The sequence below is a fragment of the Camelina sativa genome, chromosome 6, assembly GCF_030686135.1.
Source record: "Camelina sativa cultivar CO46 ecotype springtype chromosome 6, ASM3068613v1".
Classification (NCBI taxonomy): domain Eukaryota; kingdom Viridiplantae; phylum Streptophyta; class Magnoliopsida; order Brassicales; family Brassicaceae; genus Camelina; species Camelina sativa.
In genome coordinates, this window is record NC_141885.1 from 22,363,698 (window position 1) to 22,387,036 (window position 23,339).

The 23,339-nt window shown below is 36.6% G+C and overlaps 6 protein-coding genes and 2 pseudogenes across 11 annotated transcripts; 6 read left to right on the top strand and 2 right to left on the bottom strand.

Annotated features, from left to right (window-relative positions):
- Positions 1 to 525: 525 nt before the first annotated feature.
- LOC104792271 (uncharacterized) lies at positions 526 to 2,978 on the top strand. Of its 3 annotated transcripts, none has more exons than XM_010518386.3 (3): positions 526 to 1,727; positions 2,250 to 2,508; positions 2,628 to 2,978. In XM_010518386.3, the coding sequence occupies exons 1-3, from the start codon at positions 703 to 705 to the stop codon at positions 2,799 to 2,801; spliced, it is 1,458 nt and encodes a 485-aa protein (XP_010516688.1). In that variant the 5' UTR covers positions 526 to 702; the 3' UTR covers positions 2,802 to 2,978. The 3 variants fall into 3 exon arrangements, with proteins under 3 accessions (XP_010516688.1, XP_087310588.1, XP_087310587.1); XM_087454462.1 differs by having other exon boundaries at positions 531 to 1,727; positions 2,285 to 2,508; XM_087454461.1 differs by lacking the exon at positions 2,628 to 2,978 and having other exon boundaries at positions 551 to 1,727; positions 2,285 to 2,419.
- Positions 2,979 to 2,982: 4 nt separating this feature from the next.
- Positions 2,983 to 4,221, bottom strand: LOC104699244 (large ribosomal subunit protein eL43z-like; annotated as a pseudogene). The gene is made up of 4 exons (XR_015560450.1): positions 4,192 to 4,221; positions 3,682 to 3,741; positions 3,455 to 3,494; positions 2,983 to 3,342 (listed from the first exon to the last, which is right to left on the bottom strand). The product of XR_015560450.1 is annotated as a large ribosomal subunit protein eL43z-like (transcript).
- On the top strand, positions 3,799 to 6,795 carry LOC104792272 (putative plant SNARE 11). 2 transcript variants are annotated; one of them, XM_010518388.3, is made up of 11 exons: positions 3,945 to 4,449; positions 4,556 to 4,648; positions 4,761 to 4,854; positions 4,953 to 4,990; positions 5,094 to 5,188; positions 5,313 to 5,392; positions 5,558 to 5,614; positions 5,709 to 5,801; positions 5,901 to 5,975; positions 6,295 to 6,425; positions 6,557 to 6,795. In XM_010518388.3, the coding sequence occupies exons 1-10, from the start codon at positions 4,373 to 4,375 to the stop codon at positions 6,382 to 6,384; spliced, it is 792 nt and encodes a 263-aa protein (XP_010516690.1). In that variant the 5' UTR covers positions 3,945 to 4,372; the 3' UTR covers positions 6,385 to 6,425; positions 6,557 to 6,795. The 2 variants fall into 2 exon arrangements, with proteins under 2 accessions (XP_010516689.1, XP_010516690.1); XM_010518387.3 differs by having other exon boundaries at positions 3,799 to 4,449; positions 6,295 to 6,795.
- Positions 6,796 to 7,091: 296 nt separating this feature from the next.
- LOC104792273 (uncharacterized) lies at positions 7,092 to 8,041 on the top strand. Its single transcript, XM_010518389.3, has one exon. It carries the CDS (start codon positions 7,290 to 7,292, stop codon positions 7,920 to 7,922), a length of 633 nt encoding a protein of 210 aa, XP_010516691.1. The 5' UTR covers positions 7,092 to 7,289; the 3' UTR covers positions 7,923 to 8,041.
- Positions 8,042 to 9,620: 1,579 nt separating this feature from the next.
- LOC109133505 (ADP-ribosylation factor GTPase-activating protein AGD10) lies at positions 9,621 to 11,790 on the top strand. Its single transcript, XM_019246921.2, has 7 exons — positions 9,621 to 9,886; positions 9,963 to 10,081; positions 10,249 to 10,660; positions 10,740 to 11,006; positions 11,107 to 11,232; positions 11,330 to 11,431; positions 11,541 to 11,790. The coding sequence occupies exons 1-7, from the start codon at positions 9,815 to 9,817 to the stop codon at positions 11,613 to 11,615; spliced, it is 1,173 nt and encodes a 390-aa protein (XP_019102466.1). The 5' UTR covers positions 9,621 to 9,814; the 3' UTR covers positions 11,616 to 11,790.
- Positions 11,791 to 15,688: 3,898 nt separating this feature from the next.
- LOC104699245 (transcription factor MYC2 pseudogene) lies at positions 15,689 to 17,346 on the top strand (annotated as a pseudogene). The gene has a single exon (XR_015559606.1). The product of XR_015559606.1 is annotated as a transcription factor MYC2 pseudogene (transcript).
- A 1,403-nt stretch (positions 17,347 to 18,749) lies between these two features.
- Positions 18,750 to 19,544, top strand: LOC104792275 (uncharacterized). Its single transcript, XM_010518392.2, has one exon. The coding sequence runs from the start codon at positions 19,064 to 19,066 to the stop codon at positions 19,382 to 19,384; it is 321 nt and encodes a 106-aa protein (XP_010516694.1). The 5' UTR covers positions 18,750 to 19,063; the 3' UTR covers positions 19,385 to 19,544.
- Positions 19,545 to 20,453: 909 nt separating this feature from the next.
- Positions 20,454 to 23,100, bottom strand: LOC104792276 (uncharacterized). The gene is made up of 9 exons (XM_010518393.3): positions 22,036 to 23,100; positions 21,888 to 21,947; positions 21,688 to 21,793; positions 21,483 to 21,525; positions 21,328 to 21,400; positions 21,147 to 21,234; positions 20,962 to 21,018; positions 20,785 to 20,863; positions 20,454 to 20,685 (listed from the first exon to the last, which is right to left on the bottom strand). The coding sequence occupies exons 1-9, from the start codon at positions 22,104 to 22,106 to the stop codon at positions 20,672 to 20,674; spliced, it is 591 nt and encodes a 196-aa protein (XP_010516695.1). The 5' UTR covers positions 22,107 to 23,100; the 3' UTR covers positions 20,454 to 20,671.
- Positions 23,101 to 23,339: the final 239 nt, after the last annotated feature.

Sequence of the window (23,339 nt, forward strand, 5' to 3'; positions counted from 1 at the left end):
GAAATTATTGAATGTTGCTTTTATGACCTTTTTAAACTTGTTTTTTTCTGAAACAAGCCTTGCTGAATCTTCAGATTACTTATTTAAGAAAATTATTGTGTGTTTGTTTTGATGAATTACAAAATTCCAATGGTTTCACTGAATTATGTGTTTTGGGTGCATGCTAACAATTTTAATTATAAATCGTTAAACTAATCATATTATCATTGGTTGTTGTTAATTAACAACCAAACCACCCAAATAAACCAGATAGTTATTGAGACAAAATAAATACCCCATTTTATTAAGAGACGCCATAAAATTTTAAACACCTGAAGTTTATGCGTTAGATTCATCCATTGAAAGCGAATAAATTATAGGAATCTTAGAGAATAAACTTCCTTATTAACTAAGGAGATTTGTTTTAATCATTAATTAATTCTGTCATCAAGGATTGGGTCAAACAAGTGGCAAATCGATGGCATGTTGGTAAATAAGTGAAACTCAGAGGTGTTTATTGGAGATCCTTTCTTTACCTTAGTTTTCAAAAGTTCAAAATTGAGCTTTCTCCTTCTTCTTCCTCCTCTTGAAGCAGTTTAAGGAACAAAAAAAACAAAACAGAGACTTTGATTTGAAAAAAAACCCTAATTTTTCAAGAAACCCTCAAATTCCAGACCATATCTTCTCAAACCCTCAATCAAGTTTCAAACTCTCTCTATGTAAATGCATCTGAAGAATTCATCACTACCAGAACGACGATTCATCGGGAAAGAAGATTCCGATCAGAGCCCAGATAAGTCCATTGATTCAGTCGGTGGCCTCACTTTGTATAACAAAAATCCGCAAGATCATCATCTCACGGTTGATATCCCAATCTCGACTCCGCACAAAAGGTCTGTGGTGGCTCAACCGTCTAACATCTCCGCCGCCGCCGCCGATCGTTTCCGACGAGGACGTACAAGGGCACGATTGGGATCGGTTTCTTCATTTTCCCCGACGAACCTTTTCTCTTTTCTTTCTTCGTGTCGTCCTGTGATTGTTCGGTTCTTGAGGAAGCTCTTACGCCATATCCTTCGAGCACGTTTGATTTGTTTCCATCTTCGTTTCTTGCTTCTTCTCGCTGTTCCTCCTTTATACATCTTCTTCCTTGTCATCAACCTTCGTATCTTTCTTCGTCTCATCTTTGCGATTATCGCTTTATCTTTCATCTTCTCCATCTCTCTCAGATTCGCTCTTCCTCACTTGCCTTCAATTCGTCTTTTCGTCGCTCGGTTGCTGACTTTTATCCCCGCGAGATTCTCTTCCTCTCGGCCGAGCAGCACGAACCAAGTTGTTTGGTCTATTGGGTCGAAGCCAGTTTCGGAGAATAAGACAAATTCAGGATCTTGGGTTCAGAAGTTTGGAAGCGATGATGTCTATGAAGGAGAGTTTCATAAAGGGAAGTGTTCAGGAAGTGGAGTTTATTACTATTCCATGAAAGGCAAATATGAAGGTGAGTGGATTGATGGGAAATATGATGGTTATGGAGTTGAAACGTGGGCTAAAGGAAGTAGGTATCGAGGACAGTATAGGTTAGGGCTAAGACATGGAATTGGAGTCTATACGTTTTACACAGGAGATGTATATGCTGGTGAGTGGTCCAATGGGCAGTGCCATGGGTGTGGTGTTTATACCTCTGAAGATGGAAGCAGATACGATGGAGAGTTTAAATGGGGTGTCAAACATGGCCTTGGTTGTTACCATTTCAGGTCAGCATTATTCTTTTTTACTCTTCATTGCCTTTTACTCTGGTTTGTCATTTGAGTTTCTGGAATTTGGTTGTGCTTTGATCTGTGATGTGTTCTAACTCCAAAATCATACGCTGTTGACATAGAGTTAAGTGAGAATCTGAATCTTAATGATGTATCTCACAGAATAAAGTTGTGCACTGAGTTATGGTGGTGTATTAGGTTCATGTATATGTTGCTTGTCTGAGAGTGTTTCCGACATTGAGTTCCATAAGGGTCGTGTAGTTGTCTTTCCCTTTTTATTGTGGCCCTTGTTCACCTTTGGATCAATTGTTAATCTGTGAAAGGCTTTGAATTTGCTTTCGGCCATTTGATGAATAATTTGGCTTGTGTTTCTTGCTTGTCGTGATTATCTCACCTTTTCAATACGTCTAGGGGAACATTAAAGTTTAGGATTCTCTATTACTGCATTAGCATTCAAGCACTGGCTGGTCAAATGTGTATCATGGCTTTAAAGCTATATTTATCTTGGAGATATTGCAGAAATGGAGATTTATATGCTGGGGAGTATTTTGCAGACAAGATGCATGGTTTTGGAGTGTATCAATTCGGGAATGGGCATAAGTATGAAGGAGCTTGGCATGAGGGAAGAAGGCAAGGACTCGGTATGTATACATTCAGGACTGGTGAGACCCAGGCAGGTCACTGGGAAGACGGCATTCTGAGTTGTGCCAGCGAGCAGACAATCCGCCCTGGTTCATCTTTTACCATCAGCCATTCTAAAGTTGTTGATACCGTTGAGGTAAGTAAACTAGTAATTTTTTTTATCTTTTATGCTGCCAACATCATAAAAAATACACACTAGAATCTTCAATGACCAACTTGTTCTCTCTATTTCGCATTGGTGATTTGGTTCATTAGCAAGCAAGGAAAGCAGCTGAGAAAGCACATGAAGTTGTGAAATTGGAGGAGAGAATCAAGAGAGTGGTGATGGCTGCAAACAGAGCAGCGAATGCGGCTAGAGTAGCAGCTGTGAAGGCTTTCCAAGCACAAACCTTTCACAGGAATAATGGTAGTGATCTTGGAACCGTATGATGACATCTCATATATACTCATGGGTCAGGATAGTTTTTATTTTTCCCTCCATGAGCAAAGCTAGTTTTTAAACTGTAGATAATAATAAGCCAGTTATTGTGTTAGCCAAAAAGAGATCTTTGTAAATCAACAAAACATTGGGTCTACTTCATGGAATGCAATTGACAAGTTGACAAACATGTAGCCAAAATCCCCAACTTCATTAAATAATCAGAAATCTGGTCTATCATCAACCTTATAACAAAAAGATGGATAAATGTTGAATCTGGTATTGAAAAATGTGTATGAAGAGTTAGATAGAAGTCTAGCTCTCAGTTTGCTCTCTGAGCCTCCTGATGGTACTCCTAACAGTGACAGCACTGGCGGTATTCATAGTGTAGGGCACCACCAGCGTTAACTTTGCCAGAGTCCTTACATCCCCAGATTCCAACAGCCTTCCTCTTAACAGCATACTTGCCACAGAACTCGCAGAAGTATCTGCTGTGCTGACTCACTTCCATCTTCTTGATTTGCTTCCTAAGACTTGCACCATATCTGGTTCCTTTTCAACAATGTTCAAAAACAAACCAACACAGAAACAATGTATTAAAATGGCTGCAACTGCAAGCAAAAGATGATGCAATGATTTGTAACACGAAGTTATGGGCACAGACCATATTTGCGGACAATTCCAGCCTTGCTCGTCCTCTTGGTCTGAAACCAAAAAATAGATACATTAGTGCTCACAACTCGCCGTGAAGAAAGGAAGAATTATTTTGAGGAGAAGGATGAACTAAAAGCAATTACGTTAGTTACATGGAATCCAATTACGTTATCATTGTCGATAATTTGCTCATTTTATAAACATGAAAACATCAGAGAGTTATCTGAAAGATCGTACCACTGATAACCGGTGGCTCGAGAGATCGACTAGAAGAAGCGGCGGCTGATGAAATGTAACCTACCGGATCATGGTTTTAACCCACACCAATTTAAGTTGGATTCGGGTTTTTTAATTAAGCTAATGTAAGAGTGTTGACCGTTGGATATGGAGAGGTGACCAATCTGACGTCCCAGATTAATACGATTTCTCTCTACTGACTACGACGTCGTGGCGGGTCCCACTGATATTTTATACGGTAATCGCAGGTTTTTTCAAAATCTGTCTCACTTTTCGTCCCTTCGAGCCCAAATCAAAATGGCTAAAAAATAGCTTTTAGAAATCGATCCCACAAGAACAAAATAAAAAAATAAAAAAAACTACGTGTAGGGGAGGGAGAGAGCTTTGTGCTCGGAGATTTTGATTTTGTGTCTCTCTTCGTTATCGATTTTGAAAACATCCACATTGGTGTCGTAGATCTGAAGAACAAAAAAAATCCATCCCCACACGGGTTTGGTTATCACGATTTACGCTTTTCGTGTTGTTCGGTGACCTTGACATCGCGATTTCGATTTTTTTTTTTTTGTTGGAGGTCTCACGACGAGCTAAGTGATTCGATTTTCCAGATCCATACGGATCTAAATCTCGGCGAGTTGATTCCGTGGGGTCGACATAGATCTGATAAAAGAGGGCATTTGGAATTTTTATAGAGATGGATCCAATCTCTGCGGTTAGCGAAGAGCTGGCTGAGATCGAAGGACAAATCAATGACATTTTCCGTGCTTTATCGTGAGAATCAACCCAACCCTCTCTCTCTCTTCTTCTTCCTTTTTGTCTTTTGGGGATTTTTTCGTGTTTATGTGTAAATGTTTTGATATTTGGTTGTTATCACCAGAAATGGATTCCAGAAGCTGGAGAAGATCAAAGATGCTAGCAGGCAAAGTAGGCAGCTCGAAGAACTCACTGACAAAATGCGTGACTGTAAAAGGTTATTACATTGATCTCCTTCTTCTTCTCTTATTGAATCTGGTTTTTATTATCTAATGATGATGACAATGATAATGATAATGATGATGATGATACCTTCTTCTTCTTTGCAGCCTTATTAAAGATTTCGATAAGGAAGTTAAAAGCTTGGAAAGTGGAAATGATGCCAACACTAACCGTATGCTTAACGATCGACGACAATCTATGGTATATATTATGCACTTCTTCTTTTTCACCTGTTTTTTTTTATTTGACATTTGGTGAGGTCTGTTTAATGTTTTCTATTGTTTTGTCTTCTTATACAGGTCAAAGAACTGAATTCATATGTTGCTCTTAAGAAGAAGTGAGTGATGTTTATAATATTGTCTACAAGTCTACAAGTACATTGATTTTTATTTGTGTTAATAATGGTGATTTGATGATATTAATGAGGATGGGTTGTACAGATACTCATCTAACCTAGCAAGCAATAACAAGCGAGTAGATCTTTTCGATGGACCCGGTGAAGAACACATGGAAGAGAATGTCTTACTTGCTTCAAGTAAGCCTTTTAAATCTCGTTATTTTGCAACCTACCAACTATGAGATATATTTATTGCACATTTTTAAGATCTTTGATTACACCTACCTATAGAGTATTTACTGGAAACTTAATTCACTCTCAGACATGTCCAATCAAGAGCTTATGGATAAAGGAAACTCAATGATGGATGACACAGATCAAGCTATTGAAAGGGGGAAAAAGGTCCTTTTTCAGATTCTTTCAACATATAAATATCATTGCCTTCAGAAATTTCAGTCTAATAATGTTTCATAAGGCTGTGATGTGCCAACAATCTGATAACTTTTGTCCATTTTCCCATCTTCACAAAAGCAAAACCTCACTGCATTTTCTGTGGCTTTGCGACAGATTGTTCAAGAGACTATAAATGTGGGAACAGATACTTCAGCAGCTCTTAAGGCTCAGGTTTGTAGTTAGCTTCTGAATATCTTTTTCTTTTCTTTTTCAAGATGGTGTGTACATTCTGAGAATTAAGATAGTTTACCTTTTCCATTTTCAGACTGAGCAAATGAGTAGAGTTGTCAATGAGCTCGATTCTATTCATTTCTCACTCAAGAAAGCCTCCAAGCTTGTCAAGGAAATTGGTAGGCAGGTTAGTCTCGGAAATCTTCTTATTTCTTCTTTATATCATTCCTAGTTATCCCCACCTCCTTCTTGTCCCTTTTACTACTTTATGCCCTTCCTCTCTCAGGTTGCCACTGACAAATGTATTATGGCATTTCTTTTCCTTATCGTCATTGGCGTCATAGCAATCATTATCGTCAAGGTACCTCTCAACTCCTTTCTTTTTTAAATGTGCACACACATTCGGATTCTTGTTTGAGTTGAATAGATTACTCTGTTCATCTTTTTCATGGATATCATGAGGTAGAGGTTTTAGACTTTTCTGGAAACCATGTTAATCGAAGAACGTATAAAACGCACACATACCCACAATTTTTCTTTCTCTGGTTATTCAATTACGAATTGCTTAAATTGTCTCCTGTGATTGTTTATTTGATCTCTCTTTCTGAATTCATCTGCACTATGTCCTTTCAAACGCTTGTATTGTGCCCACATGTAACTTCTTTTTCTCTGTTGTATAGATTGTGAACCCAAACAACAAAGACATCCGTGACATACCGGGCCTAGCTCCACCAGCGATGAACAGACGTTTGCTCTGGAACCATTACTGAAAGGAAAAAAATATCTCGCTTTCACCCCATTTAAAATACTGGTAAATTTTTTTGTCCCATACACTTCTTGGTCATCCCTCCCCTAAGTCCATGTTGTAGTAGATGAAACGCCTCATCTGAGTACTTAACCAGTTTCTATTCACATGGCTCTTGGCTGCTGCGCATTGAGTAGTCAAAGGAATCAAATTCCCATTTCGTTAAAATCCCAGAATGAACACCATCTTTTTTTTAGCTCATGCGTTTGTAAAAGGATGACTCTTTGTGTTATATCATACTATGTACGTGTATTTTTTCAAACGTCGTCTCTGTTTCATGACCTGGCAAAAAAACTTGTTCCTCTATTTCACTGATTCATGTTGGAAGTTGTAACTGAGTTGTATCATATTCGATATCAGTATGACTTGACTCTCATTATTTAGCGTCTGCGGAAAAAGTATATGGTTCTTTCGCAAAAAGCTAGTCAAAAAGTGGTTGTAACAAACAAGGACAAATAATGAATCTGTAAGCTCTAGCAAATCATTAGTTTGATTATTTAAGATTGATAAAGTTTTCATTTATAAATTATTAGGAGTTTAATAATATATAATTCTATTAGTGTAGATTACATAAAAATTTTGAATGTTCTTTTTATTTACACACAAATAAAAGTAAATACAAATTTTTAACTAAATTACCTCCCACGTAATCTACAAAACGCAACGGATCGAGAATCAAGGCATATAATCCGGAGCTGATGAGTTAAGAAGCTGTAGTTAGTTACACTAACCAAGGGTTATGGTTAAGACTTAAGATGAGTGGGGCTTACTAGTGGCTTTATCTAATCAAAATTACAAAAAGTTAAAACCTTTTTCTATCTCTCTCTCTCTCTCTCTCTCCTTCACAGCAAGCAACAGAGATTCGGAAAAATGCGAGAAAGCGAATCAAAACGCGACAAAACTCAAGTGCGGTTGTGCTTCGATGAAGGAGGTGGAGGAGGCAGCGTTTGGCAGAAATGTTCAAGACACGACCTGTCCGAACGCGGTTTCGTCTGCGTTGGCGGCGTTTGTCCTTACTGCCTCCACGATCGCCTCTCATCTCTATGCCCTGACTGTGCCCACGATCTCCCCTGCTCTTGTGCTCCACGCGCCTCCGTCTCCTCCGCCGGTGGATGCGGTGACGTTCCGTTCGCCGGTATCGGTACGGTTGGCCGCGTTGCTAACTTGATCGAATGCGAACCGGCGTTTCGGAGATCGACATCGATCGCGGTTCCGTATTTATGGTCTGCTAAACCGGAACCGGATTCGGAAACCGGGTCGGATGTCAAACCTAGTCGTGGACGTTGGCTATGGAGACTGTTCAGAGGAAACAAGAAGGGAGAAACGAAAACGAAGACTGCTACCACGGTCATGAAGAAGTCTAAATCCGACGCCGGAGAGGTGCTATTATCTCCGGCGCCGGTGACGAGCAAAGGGAATGGTTGGTACTTTCCAAGTCCGATTAATGTTTTCAGGCAATCAAAGATTATTTTTCAACAACGATCTCCTTTGTACAGAGGTTGAATATTAAAGTTCTTTCTTTTTTTTAGTATGTGTGTTTTTTTTTTAAATGTTTTTTTCTTTTACGTAAACGTTGATTTGTATATCTTTTCATCATGAAAATGTTAGATGTTACATGAAAATATGGATATGCTTGATGAATTGGTTGATGTTTAGCAGTTTAGGTCATTTTCATTTAACGATGGGTTTCTCAAGAATTCACAATATTGTTTCCTACTAATTAATTGAGGTTATATATCATTAATTTACGTAAAAAGGTTGAACGGAATTGATTTTTTAATATCATATGCCCAAGTTTATTGTTTTTGCTGGCTACTGATTTAGCATCATGCTCTTTGTAACGAAGGTTCAGCCTGATTAATCTAAATTAGCGAATTATGAGAGAGCAATTTCCTGATATCTTTTCTGTTTATAATATATTTTAACAAATTGTTACAAAACTAACAAATATAATCCTTTCCGAAACCAAGCAAGACAAAATCTCTTCACAGAGTTAAGAAAAAACATATATATTAAAAAAAAAAAAACACATACTACTTGATAGATGTTTTAAACTGCAAAGTACAAAATCTCAATTATCGAGAAGAAGAAAGGTTGATGGCTTTTTAAAATATGTACAGTTCTAATAGAAAACAAGGACGAACCGAAGAAGTAACATGGTTACATGTGCACGGAAGCTCCTACCAAACACGTGAGCGAAGAAGCCTTGTCCATTTTTAAAAGATATATTTTTTGTTGTATTCTTGTAAGCAGAAAGGATGAGTAATAGGGAAACGTGAAGAAGTGTTAAGGAGATAGAGAACAGAACCGACAAAGAGTGGCGACAGACATACCCACACGGTTGCACCTTCTCTTCATTGTCATCATCACCATCACCATTCACCACTCTTGTGCTTCCATCTCCACCTCGATTTGTCAAGATAAATCCCTCAAACCTTACTTTTTGCCTTCTTAAATTAATCACCCAAAGTTTGTCAAAAAAAAAAAAAAAAAAATTTAATCACCCAATATAATATATTCCAATCATCCTACATATATATTTTCGGTTTTCTTCCTTTTCAAAAAATAAATAAATAAATAATAAGAATATAGAAATGACTAAAATCATATTAATTTTAAGTAAGTAGAGATACCAATTTAAGCATTTTCAATAGAGCTAGTACATTAGTCTCAACCATACAATCTTAATCTTTTGGTCTCTTGAACATAAACTTTTTAATTTATGTTACTAACTCATCATGCGTTGAGGTTCTCCTAAATCCTAATTTTGATTTTGATTAATAGAGGTATAATCAGGATCTTATGAGTTAGCTTTAAGAAAATTAGTTTTGAGTAACCAAAGTTGTAAATCCTCGCTAGATCAGAAATGTTAATTAATTTTTGAACTCATGACTGTGTTTTTTTTGTCTTAACTGTAATCATTTTACGAAAATAACTTTCTTTGTTTAAAGCAGGTTTTTTTTATCTCTATGATATTTTTATAAATATGATTGCCAAATTACATGAAATTAATCATTTAAATATGTAAGGGTAATAAACAATAATAGAAGTAAGGGTAATAATAACAGATGATTAAGGGTTAATTACCTCTCATAGTTGGGGTAAAAAATAAATGCAAAATTGGTTGGTTGGGGGATTAACCAACTACCTCTCGTTACCGTTACAAACCAAAACGCGCGAGATAGTAAAAAAGGATGAAATGGTCAATTCACGTACCAACCTCTCACCTTACGGCTGGATCTTACGCAATCTCGTTTATAAACCCCTCGATCTCTTGCGTTCTTTTCGATTTTTTTAATCTCTTTCCATTGTTTTTTTTTTGTCACCTCCCCTCGATCCAAAATTGTCACATCTTTAGATTTTTTTCAGGAGAAAATTTTTGTTTTCTCCCTACAATGGCGTCGTCCGAGAATCTGAATGATAAGATCTCTGTTTTTAAGAAGCTCAAAGCGAAATCAGACAATAAGGTAAGATCCGATTAAGATTTGGAAGTTTAACGATCAGATCTGAGATTTTTTTGTTGATGTTGGTGGTTTTTGGCAGATTTGTTTTGATTGCAATGCGAAGAACCCAACATGGGCTTCCGTTACTTACGGGATCTTTCTCTGCATCGATTGCTCAGCTGTTCATCGTAGTCTTGGCGTCCACATCAGCTTCATCAGGTTTCATTTGAATGGCTTTTATGTTTGTTCAGATGCAACATTACATTTCGTTGTGATCTAGGGTTTAGAGAATTTTCTATTAGCAGCCACTTTCATAAGGCTTTTGGTCAAATTAAGTAGAGGTATGAACAATTTATCATCATGGTTGATCTTCATTATTTGTTTAGGTCTACAAATCTAGACTCGTGGAGCCCTGATCAGTTGAAGATGATGGTGTATGGAGGAAACTGCAGGGCACAAGTCTTTTTCAAGCAGTACGGATGGAGCCAAGGAGGTAAAACCGAGGCTAAGTATACTTCCAGACCTGCTGAGTTGTATAAACAGATTCTTGCTAAAGAAGTTGCTAAAAGCAAGGCCGAGGAGGAATTAGATTTGCCTTCATCTCCTCCTGTTTCTGCTCAATCAACACAAGTGCCTAATGGGCTCTCCAGCATCAAGACCACTGAACCTCCTAGGGAGCAAGATAAGCCTGAAGTTGTTCCCGTCTCACCAAGAGTTTCTCGCAGCGTTAAGAAACCTCTTGGTGCGAAGAGAACAGGCAAAACTGGAGGACTTGGTGCCCGGAAGCTAACTACCAAGGTTTCAATAATGCTCTCTCCTCTTTATACGTACAACTTGTTGAGAAATGTTTCATTCTAATTTTTTTGAGAATGTGCAGTCTAGCGAGACTCTCTATGATCAAAAACCAGAGGAATCTGTTGTCATACCAACAGTGACTTCCCCAGTTTCAGCCAAATCAGCTAGGTCATCGTTTGCTTCTCGCTTTGATTATGTGGACAACGTACAAAACAGAGAAGACTACATGAGCCCTCAAGTGGTTAGTCATGTAGCTCCACCAAAATCAACAGGCTTCTTCGAGGAGGAGTTGGAGATGAACGGAGGCGGCTTTCAGAAGAAACCCATCAGAAGTTCCTCAAAAGTGCAAGTAATAAGCTCATCCTTTTCCCTCTTATGTCATTATTCTTGATTAAAGACTTTAAGCGCAGGTACTTTTTTGTACTCACCTTCTCTAGCATCTCTACCAGATACAAGAAACAGATGAGGCCAGGAAGAAATTCACAAACGCCAAATCAATCTCATCTGCTCAGTACTTTGGAAATGACAACAACTCGGCCGACCTTGAGGCCAAAAGTACATTAAAGAAGTTCTCAGTACGTTTCCTCATAGTTAACCTTCATTTATTTGCCTTAACTTGATGATGTGTCTCTATTGGGTTTTAAAGAAACACTCATCACTATTTAAAAACAGGGTTCATCCGCAATCTCTAGTGCTGATCTTTTTGGAGACGATGATGGAGATTTCCCTCTAGATCTCACCGCCGGTGATCTTCTCAACCGCCTCTCTCTCCAGGTATCATTTCTTTTACTGACCATGCTCTTTCATATGCAAAAAAAAAAAAGAACCATACACTTCCTTTGTTTGTTATCATCAAGACGCCGTCGTTTTATGGATATGTTAGGCCCAACAAGACATATCATCATTGAAGAACATGGCAGAGGAGACAAAAAAGAAGCTCGGCAGCCTATGGGTCTGAAAGATCAATCTATTCATTTTTTTTGCTTATACACTAATTTCCATTTCCAAATCAATTATTCTATTCATCATACTAGGGAAACAATGTTTTTGTTTATCAATATTTTGTATAATTGAGATTATGTTTTGTAAAAATTGTCATCAAATAAAAATATGTGGAGTGCTTTTTCGACGTTTATGATGCATCCGACTTTACACCAAAACTCAAAAGAAATATAGAAACAGACCACCAACAAAGCCATTCAGGTAGGGAGAATACAGATTAAAAACAAAAAAAAAACCAACGTCCTAACCAACGACCAACACAGAGGGCAAAGCTAATGGTCAACTACTAAGTTTTTAGAAATATATAACTCTATTTTGATGTTTCTATAAAAAGGCGAACAAACATCTACTTAAGATAGGTTGCAGTGTCCTTTTATTTCTATTTTTGACATTGTTGCACTAAATTTTTAGTTGTATAAAGCTAAAAAAAACAGTTCCATGTTTCTAATTTATAAATCTTTGTCTGGAAAAGTTTACTATTTTAGACTAGTTGATGTCGGTCGAAGAAGTGGGGGCCAAGTTATAATAAATCTCCCACGTTAAAAATATGCTATGTATCTGTGTCATAGGAGAATATATATATCATCAGGTACTATTTATCATCAAGTTATATATATGCTGACAAAAAAATATTGTAATAATTAAGTTAGTAAAATAAATGAGTGGTCATATAGCTTTTGTACGACGTCTATCAGCAGTTGTCACTATAATGCCTATAAATTCAATTGTGTGGGTGAAGAAGAGTGTGTCTGGAAACAGTTGTTATTCAGATAACCAAATTTGTACCATCAATATTCAATACTTTTTTGGCTGGTTATAAGAATTTTCAGAAACTGCTTTTATAATATCGTTGAGTCTGGCAGCACCAACTTGGTTTCTCACGTGCGCCTCATGAAATGCGAGCCTGACTAAAAAATAAGAGAAAATAATATGACGGATTTCAAAAAGCATGAGCTGATAGCCTCATTAGATCATAATATGCAAAATGGTAAAATCAAATAAATCATGTTAATTAGAAAAGAATCAGCTTATATATTTTCACTGCACCATTTTGTCCTTCTAAATGTTATATAAAAAAACCTCCAGTTTTTTGGTAAACCAAAAAAAAGCTCTTTATTTTTGTTTTATTTCTAAAATCATAGTAAACAATAAACCAAAAAAAAAAAAATTCTGTATACTTATGTACTAGCTAGTAATCTAGTATATATTTAAAAAGGTGAAAAATATCTTATAAGAAACTGAATTCTTTTTGAAGTTAGATAAATATTGAAAATGATTATAGAACCTTTTTCATAGTATTTGGATGTTCATAGATAGTAAGTCTCATTAGTTAAGTATATATAACTAATAACTTTAATCATTTTGTTAGGTTAATAACCTCATGTTACAACGGAATAAGATTATAAACGCATCCTAGAAGGTTATGGCATGTTTTAAACAAATAACATGGTGAAACAAACAAACAAACATGTTTTTGATTATTACTTTTTATTTCATTTAAATAAAGTTAATGATCTTTTAGCTCTAATTATTTAGTACTAGACAAGACACAGATTTAGTTTGGGTCAAAAAAACATATCGAAGTGATTTTTTTAACTGAACTCAATTCAGTCCACAATATATATTAGGGAAGAAGTAGTCTCAGACGAACAAAGGAAGAAACAGCTGATGCACGCTCGAATAGTACCCTTTAGAGCCGGATCTGCTATATTCCGCTCCACAACCACTATTTTACATGATCCATCATATGCCAAAAACACATACTCACTCTCTATCAGCTTTTTGGTGACAAATACCATCCATTTGCATTTTAATTTTGTCTATAGGTTTATAAATAAACAATATATTAATTAGTACTATAGGATAGCATTGATGTTTCTAGAAAGAGGAAAACAGTTGTACCGTAAGAATTAGTTGTACTCTTACACTAGCGTCGACTACTACGTATTTCATATTCAAATATGACGCTATATATATTGATGTGTCTTCTATAATAAGTTCTATGTTTCTTCTCTTTATAGTCTAGTTGTTGCCGGTCGTCGAAGAGTTATATACGCCAAAAGGCAAAAAGCTCCCCACGTTAAGAATGTGCTCTATATATTATTCATTGGTTGGAGTAGAATATTATCACGTGCTGTTTATCTTCATGGTGTATTGAATCGCTGACAAAGAAACTGTAATAAGTTAACAAAATAATGGAGTAGTCAGTAGTGATCACAGCTTAGCAGTTGTCACTATCATGCCTCTAAATTTTGTGGTTAGAGAGTGTTTGAAAATAATTGACCGGTAGCTACCAAAAATTGGACTATCAACAGTATTTTTCCTAATTCAATGAATTTCCAAAAGAAAAAAAAAATTGAGGGGTCCGGAAATTCCCTTATTGATTTTGATTCTAAATAATTGAAATAAAACTGGCTTTGGGATGTATTCGAACACATTTTTTCTATCGTATATATTAGGGCTGTTTCGGTATCTAGCTAGTCTATAATTTCGAGGAGATCACATTTTTTTTTTTTGAATATGAGGAGATCACATTTAATTGAACGGTTATGGTGGTAAATTAGTAACTAAGATCAGTATTTATATGTGCACATGTTCGCCAAAATACTTTAGTGTATTCAAGCAAAATTATGTAAATTATATAAAATAATGTGACATTTGGTAAAATAATAGTATTATTTAAAACTAATTATAATATTTTGGCAACACGGCGAAGTTTATAACAGTTTCTTCTGTTCTAATTTGGTTTCATTTTGCAAGAGTTTACAATAATGTGACAGTTTATTTGCTTAGGTAATCTTGCATGCAATGTCTTAATGTAGTGCGTTTATCCAAATTTCATGGCCTGGTCGAATGGAAACATAACAGCAAGTGCAACGTTCAACTGGAAATTCACTCAGGAGAACAAGCCTTTTCTGGCACGACAACTGGACGGGACTTGGTCCCCTAATGGGTGTCATCGGGGATTAGGGTCCAAGAGTCACGGGTATCCCTTACCAAGCTAGGGTGTGTGAAGCCTCAAGAAACAACAGCTGGACTCTCCCCAGAAGTCGACACCCACTTGTTCTTTTGCTTCGAGCTTGCGTACAAGGACACAACCCTCCACAACAAGGCTTGGGAAACGATACTTACCAGTGGAAGACTGATCCAGAGCAAACTATTGACACTTTCTCTTCGCTTAGAACTTGGCGGCATCAGCATCCTCCTGGTAATTCAGTCCCATGGCATACTCAGATTTGGTTCAAAGAACGCATTCCTAAAATGGCGTTCATGGCTTGGCTTACTGTCCAAGATAGGCTCACTACACGTGATAGATTGATTCGCTGGAGTCTACCTATTCCACCAACTTGCCTCCTATGTCAGACAGGTGCAGAATCACGGAACCACCTATTCTTCATTTGTCCTTATTCTCTAAATCTTTGGAATAGATTCTATGAACGATTTCAACCCCTTCCTCCAAGTACTTTTGATGGTTTTGTAAATTGGATTAAGTCTCCCACCACAAATAGGAAACTTACTTCAATTTGCAAACTAGTTTTCCATGCTTTGATCTATGCTATCTGGAAAGAGAGAAACTCTAGACTCCATGGTCCTGCTTTCCGCTCAGAAGCCCAGCTCCAACGAGATATTCAGCTCTAACTCCGACGTAGACTCTTATGGTTGGACCGAAATAACTCAGGAAGATCAGCTCTTACCTCCCCCCCCACAAGCTGATTACCTATGTTTATGGTTCACTCACTTCCAAGCCCCATAATATTTTACTTCTGAAATGTGTTCTTATCTAATGTAATCTCCAACTCTTGTAAAGTTTCCGTTGCTTATTAATGAAAACGGTATCTATTTAAAAAAACAAAAAAAAAAAAAAAAAAAAAAAAAAACGTTCAAAAAACTATTTACCAAGCGGAGACTAATTAAGCTTCTTTTCGTTGACTAACTTTTAAGTATGGCACGACAAATGATTCAAACGACCAAAAATTATCCATATATAATTTGATTATTAACAAACAAATCCTTCCATACTTCAGGGACTTCGTATATATACATTTATAATCATACTTATGATCATTTAACTGAACTCAAATCAATACATATTAACAATTGACTACTCTCCTAACATTATTATCTAGAATCATGAAATTTAGCACAGTCCCTTTCAATAATGACGCACATATACATAACTAACAATATAACCTCACCTCTGATTCCTTCCGGTTTTCTCAGTCGAAACACTCTCTTTCTTTTAAAACGATGACTCAGTATAATAACGCCGAAGACTCAACCATGGAGGGTTTCATGAGTTTCTTGGACAACCCCGAGATGTGGCCGGTAGAGAATGTCCAGAAGCGATTACAAGCGGTGTTGGATGGGACTCACAAGGGCTGGGCCTACGCCATTTACTGGCAGCCTTTGTTAGATAATTTCGGCGACACCGTACTCGTGTGGGGAGATGGTGTTTACAAAGGCCAAGAAGATAAGAGGACAACGCTGTCGTCTCCGGCTGAGAAGGTGACAGGTGAGCTTAACCATGAGGACAACGACGTGATAGTGAAGGACATAGAGTGGTTCTTCTTGAAATCAATGTCATGGAGCTTTTCAAGAGGATCCGGATTGGTGGGTCATGCGTTCTCCACGTCTACCCCGGTTTGGGTTTCCGGGTTGGATCAGATACGCAAGTCAGACATTGAGCGAGCTAAGGCGGGAGGAGATTTCGGAACGCAGACCATCGCATGTATCCCGTTGGCTAACGGAGTCGTGGAACTTGGTTCGAGGGAGCTGATCCCACAGAGCTCAGATCTGATTAACAAAGTCCCAATCCTTTTCAACTCAAACACTTTTCATCACAGCGTGAGCCGTGACCGGGTTAACGTAGCTCCAAGCTCAAGCTCCATGGTTTTGTCTAAGTCAAGAAAGCTGGAGAGTGGTTGTTCAAGTCCCACCAACAAGAGTTTCTCTAGCGAGGTGTCAGAGAAACTTTTAAAGAAACGAGGGAAAAAATCGTCGAAAGGCAGGGAAGAGCCGCGAGACCACGTCGAGGCTGAGCGGCAAAGACGTAAACAACTGAACCAGCGGTTCTACGCGTTACGTGGTGTGGTTCCCAAAGTGTCCAAGATGGACAAAGGGTCGTTGCTTAGCGACACGATCGCTTACATCAAAGAGCTGAAGTCCAAAGTAGAAAAAGCTGTATATGAGAGAAATGAGATCCAGATCCAGCTCGAGGAAGTGAAACGAAAAGTCGCATCATCCAAGGAGACGGAGGGGATGGAGATCGAAGTGAAGATAATTGAATGTTATGCCATGATCAAGGTCAAATCAAGCAAGCAGAATCATCCAGAGGCAAGATTCATGAAAGCGTTGAAGGATTTGGAGCTAGAGGTGGACCATGCGAGTATTGTGGTGGTCGAGGATCTTATGGTTCAACAAGCGACGGTGAAGATGGATTTCAGAATCTATACGCAAGAGCAGCTCCGGACCATGTTGATATCCAAGATATATTAGGGTTTTATCTAGGCCAGGTTCGGAGGGCTCTCTGAGAAATTACGAGGATGCATGTGTAAGTGAGTTTATTGGAATGGTTAACACTGTGATAATTACCAATTTAAAAATAAGCAGGAATGGTTAACACTGTGATATGGATTTGGATCTTCCGAGCGGCTCAATCTTTTTCCCCCAATTGGCTTTTGTCACTATTTGTGTTGTCGGTGTACGATGCTTTCATGAAAAAAATAGCAGGGCCTAGCTAAAAAAAGAATTAAAGTCCTCATATGATATATACTCAATTAAAAAAATAAACATAACAAAATTTATGGTTTAATATTTTATAGTAATATTGGCAGAACCAATTTCTCATTAACATTATTTTATTCTATTTTGAAATGATATATATATATATATATATATTTAACTATTTCTTAGACTATCTATATATTCCTGAACCTTGGAGTTGAATGTATCTTTCATCTTATATAATTAAAAAAATATAAAAAAAAATAGTAGAAAAGGATGAGAAAGAGTGAAACAGGTATCTTATTTAAGAGACTCGAAAGCAATTTAAAAAAAATAATCAAATAATAACAATAATAATACAACTAAATTATATCATAAAATAAATTTCTTATGATTAAAGATCCTATTTTGCTGGATAGAAAGATGCTGTTATAAAATTGACGACCCGAAATCATTGAAGAGCTTCGCCGGTTCACATGATGTGTCGAGGGATGGCCCTTCCCCTCGCAAGCTAAACTGTTGCCACAGGGAATGTACTTCCCCTTCCCAAAAACTGATAAATTCTTTACACGCACACTTTCTTCATCCCCGACCTTTCATATTATTCTCTTTTGACGTATAACTCATCATTATAAAAGATATAAGTCGTCACAACATATCATATAAGATACTTCTAACTATAGGACCATCCATTTATATGTTTTTTGGCTTCATAGTACAAATGTTAATGAACAATGCTATATAGAGAGATCTAGAAGATCACAAGATTAATAACAATATATTCTATATTTATTATTTAGATATTTTATATATTTACAATCATTATAGTTTAGGAAACTCTTGTACTCTATAATTCTATGTAACCTAAAGTTTATGATTATGAGAGTCAATATACTATTTCCTAAACACTAAGGTGTTCTTCTCTCATCAACCTTCTTACATAGGTATGGGAACTTGATCACGTGTCTGCAAGGAGCTTGAGTATGTCCAAAAGATATTTGAATCAAACAAATAATTTAAAGAGAAATATCTAAAACAAGCATATATCATAATCATATTTTATATGCATCATGCATCGTTATCCATGCTTTGTAAGTATATATGGGTCTACCATTTAGAAACAAACAGCCAAAACCAAAGAATGAGAGGGATAAGTCAAGTCAAAACACAAAGAGGTTGATTCTGTACTTAGAATAATTGCATTTGAATCGCTCTTTTTTTTTCCTTCGGTAGCCTGGAAGTGTAATCTTGAATTTTAACCCTCAAAATAAGTAGACTTAAAAATAGAAACCTTTACAAAGCGTATACTATAAAAAAAAATCCTTTCTTATCCACCGAACGAGCAAACACTAAAAATAAGCAAACTGCCAACCCTGACCCAAAAAGCTCACAGATCTTTTTATCTCTCTTTCTTCATTTGCATAAAAAGAGTTAGTATCACCTTTTTACCCCCTAATTGCTCAACAACAAAACAATCAAAACCCATTCATAAAGGTTTTTCATTTTGGCCTCATACTTTTCTTGTCAATCAAACAACCTAAACCCTAAAAGGAACATCTCCAAAAGGTTGTCATTTGGGATTTGAGCTCTCTTTGTGATACCACAGCCTGCACTTAGAGTTTTTCCCCCTTTGAAAAATCTCTCATTATTTTCGATTTCATTTCCGTAAGAAAAGAAACTATGAGCCTCAACTGCCTCGCTTGCCACATCCTCCAAAGAACAGACTCGGACAGAGACATAGGAAGCCGTAAAGATTCAAACTTGAATGAAAGTTTCGCAACGTCAAGATATGAAAAGATGAGAAGGAACAGATCATCGTTGCCCGTACCGAGACGGGTCAATAAGGGTCATCGCAGGCTTTACAGTGCGGAGATGGTGGTCTATGGGGATCTGGACGAGCCCAAGCTGGTCAGGAGCAGTGGGATCAGAAGGGATTGGAGCTTTGAAGATCTAAAGAAACAAAAAGATCAGCTAAGAATTGAAGATACGATAAAGGAATAAAAAAGATCCTTTACTAGGTTCCCCTTTTCTAATGTCCATGTTGTTGTTAACTTGTTCTGTTGTTTTCAGATCATAAGGACAACCTGTGCATTGTAAGATCTCAATAAGTTTGACATAATCTGTGAAATTTCGTATTATATAAATTCATTTTCCTGATAAAGATTCTATAATAACAAACTTGAAGTGTCTACTCGTTCATGAGAGGGAAGGAACAAATGATTCGCCTTCTTCGGATAGAGTTTGTCCCTTTGATGTTTAATCCTTACAAGATCCTTTGAATCCGCAGAGCTGATGAAATATAATTTTAAAAGGCTTCCTTTTCAACCGAATAAAGCTCTGCTTCCGGCTCTGCTTCATCTCCCTATACTTGCGTTGCCTTTCTCCGTTCTTCATACGATATATCATGAGATATTCACGGATGCCTCTTGAACCGTCTTTGTTCTCAACCATATGCACAAAAGTATATAGACGTTTTAGAGAAGCTAACCGTAGTGTTTCAAAGTCCGAACAAAAGAAATTAATAGCTAACAGAATAAACAACGAAGTTATAAACATTTAAAATGGGCTATAGAGCAAATGGGGTGGTGGCGGAGTTGGCTAGCGCGTAGGTCTCATAGCTACTGAGTGATCCTGAGGTCGAGAGTTCGAGCCTCTCTCACCCCATTCATTATTATTTCTAACATGTCATTTCAAAATTTCTGTGATGTTTTAAAATATGCAATTGATATGCAAACAAAGAATATCGTCATGTACCGACAATGACGATATCAAAACTACGTTCGTTTCATCACTATACTGAAACTACTATCATCACTAAAAATTTGGCGACGTGTTCCGACCAAAATTTGGAAACCATGAATTTTCGGTGCTCAAAGCTGGGTATGTCTCGTGATCAAAACACCAACTCTTTGTACTGAGACGGAAGCTTCAATCTTATTATATCACGCTTCTTTGTACTGATACCATGTTGATTTTCATGTAATTATCTTAATCACCAGTTCACCACATCAACGTACGAAATCCAGCAAGACATGATTTTGATCTGTCGTTAACAAAACTGTGTAATCGATTTATTTAAGCATAATAAAGATTTCTATTGAGTAGTTAGTTAATCAACCTTGTATCAAATTAACAACAGATAAGCCAACACTGAGAACAAAAATGGCTTAAGATCTCTTAACACAACACAACACAGCGTTTCCAAATCTTTGGACTCATAGCTTAAATCAATACTACTAATTCACGCTTCAGAGCTTCCTGGAATCCATAAACGTCTCTATTCAGTTATCACTGTCTTGGAGCTGCATCAAAAAAACGAGCCAAAGGTTACAACTGCTAATTCACATAGACTAATACCAAAAGTACCGGAGATTCAGATGTCCCAGGCGAAATAAACATACCTCCACCAAGTGTAGCTTCAGGTAACTTCTCTATTGAGTACTTGCGTTGTGTCACATACATGATCGGCACACCAGGAATCTGCAAATGAACAAAAATTGAAGTTAATCCATGGACATAAACAAAAGAGTTAGTCCATGGACATAAAAAAAAGTACTCATACAATAGACTATCTTTACCTTTCGAATCCTTCGCTTCAAGTCTCTATCACATGTAGCCACTATGAAGCACTTATGCTGTACATTGTAAGAAAAGAATATCACAGAAACATACAAAAAATAGAAAGAACTATGAGACTAGAACATCGTACATCCTTGCAGAGTCTTATATACAAAGTTTCAACAAGCCAGGAACGAAGCATTACCTGAGTAACTCTGTCAACCAGACAGTCATCAGCATATGTCCCTTTGTGTACACAAGGTAATCTTTCAAAGCGAGGATCTTTCGCAATCCTACCAAATATTACAGTAACCAATAAGTAAGCCACGAAAATAAATCCATGGTGAAATACTACTGAAACTAGGCCCTTCTTTAAGAAGTGTTACCTTAGAGCTACACGATACTTCTGACCTAACTTCTCTAACTCAGCCATGACGCAGTCCGTGATACAAGGAGTGCCTTTAAACCAGAAACAATAAAAGGTTAACAAAAGAGACAAAATTTGCATACCTATAAACCAATCAAAGTATAAGTAACTCACAGTTTGCGTACAAACAGTCTCTCATTCCCTTCTCAAGATCGATCTATAGATACACCCGACCAGAGCAAAAAAAGGATACCATAAGAACCATAATGAGAATCCAGTCAGGTCCACAAAGACAATAACTCTGTAAAGATGGTTCTTTATTATAATAAAGAAACTGCTCAGAGCTCTGTGGTAGAGAAGAGAAGATGTACACACCGACCTTATTCTGGATAGAGAAGTTGATGAAGTTAGTATCCACCAAAACACGGTAAGGAGGAACCAAAGTAGCGTTGTAAGAAAAGAATAGCCCAGCAGGAACACTCGGACTGATCCAAAAATCAAATCAAAATCAAACTTTGAAGAAACCCGAAATAATGAAAACTTGGCAACGAAAGCAAAAAAAAGGGTATGTAAGCTTACACGTTTCTCGGAAGCTCCGTGAGGTCCTTCTTGTTTGGATTCAGAACCTCTTCCTTGTAACTGAAGAAAGAAAACAAAACATCATTAATAAATTCTTATAAAAAAAAAAGGGAATAAAATTTGAAGGAAGAAGAAATCGTTTACTCACTGCTTCAAAGCTTTGTGGGTAATCAGTTTCTTCATGACAGCAAACTTTTGAGCTTTCTTTGCTCTTCCCATATTTTAACCAAAAGAGTAAGAAAAACCCCTAGAACTAAGCGCAGAGAACGGGATGCTGAATAGGGTGATGCGAGGTCGAATCGGCGGAGGCGGAGAGGTTTTCCGAATTGTTTCAGAAGGTCTCAGAGAACGGAGGCCGACACTGAAGATGAATAAGCTGTAGTGGGCTTATGGGCTTAGCAATGTTCTGGACTTTTAAATATAAGGCTTAAAATATAAATTTGTTTTATAAATCCAAAAGCAAAACCCAACATGTATGTAAGCATCACCAAACAAAGAGTGATATAAAACGGTTTCTTTTTCATTTTCTTTTTTTTGGAGTAAAAACGATGTAAATATTAGGCGTAATTTTATCATTTCGTGGACCAAATCTAATACTAGAAGTCCAATAAAATGGAAAAAGTTAAAGGATATTTCAACTACTGTAAAATAAAATTAACACAAATTTACCTGTCCTCAATTTTTGTGAGGAATTTTATTAGGGGCTCTTATTGAAGAGGTAATTTCTAAATTTATATGGAATTGAAAATTTTAAAAATCAAAACACATGGATTTTAAAATAACATGTTTTATGCTTGGATTTGAATCCTTCTATTTTAAACTTTCAAATCCATTGAAATCCATTTAAAACATAATGTGGATTTTGAAATCCGAAAAACAAATTTTTAACAAGTATTTGTAAATCATATAACCAATAACACATAATTTTAATAAGTATTTTAAAATCAATGATTGAATAACACATGATTTTTGTTTAAATTTCCAAATCCATTAAAATCATAAAACCAATAACCCCTCTTATAATAAAACATAATCTAGCATTTAACTTGTATAATCAGTTAACCAAAAAAACATAATACACAACAATAGTGAAAATGAGATACACAAATTTTCGGAGATTGTTTTTTCTTCACCACTAAAGTTAACATGTTCATTGATCATATTTCTATTTATCTTATCCAAGAGAATCTATCTAGTTTTCATGTTTTTCCCTAGGTTTCAACGCTATTGTAAACGATATTTATCATTATGATCCTAGTTTTTTTTACCTACGCAAGCCTTTCTTTGACCTTTTTGAGGTAAGATGAGTTCAAATCTAAAAGTTTCAGTTCGAAAAAAAAAAATTTGCGAGGTAGAGTTTCATAAATAGCTGATTTTACTGCAGGTTATTCACATGCTTTAAAAATTATATATATATATATATATATATATATATATATAATTGATTATTTA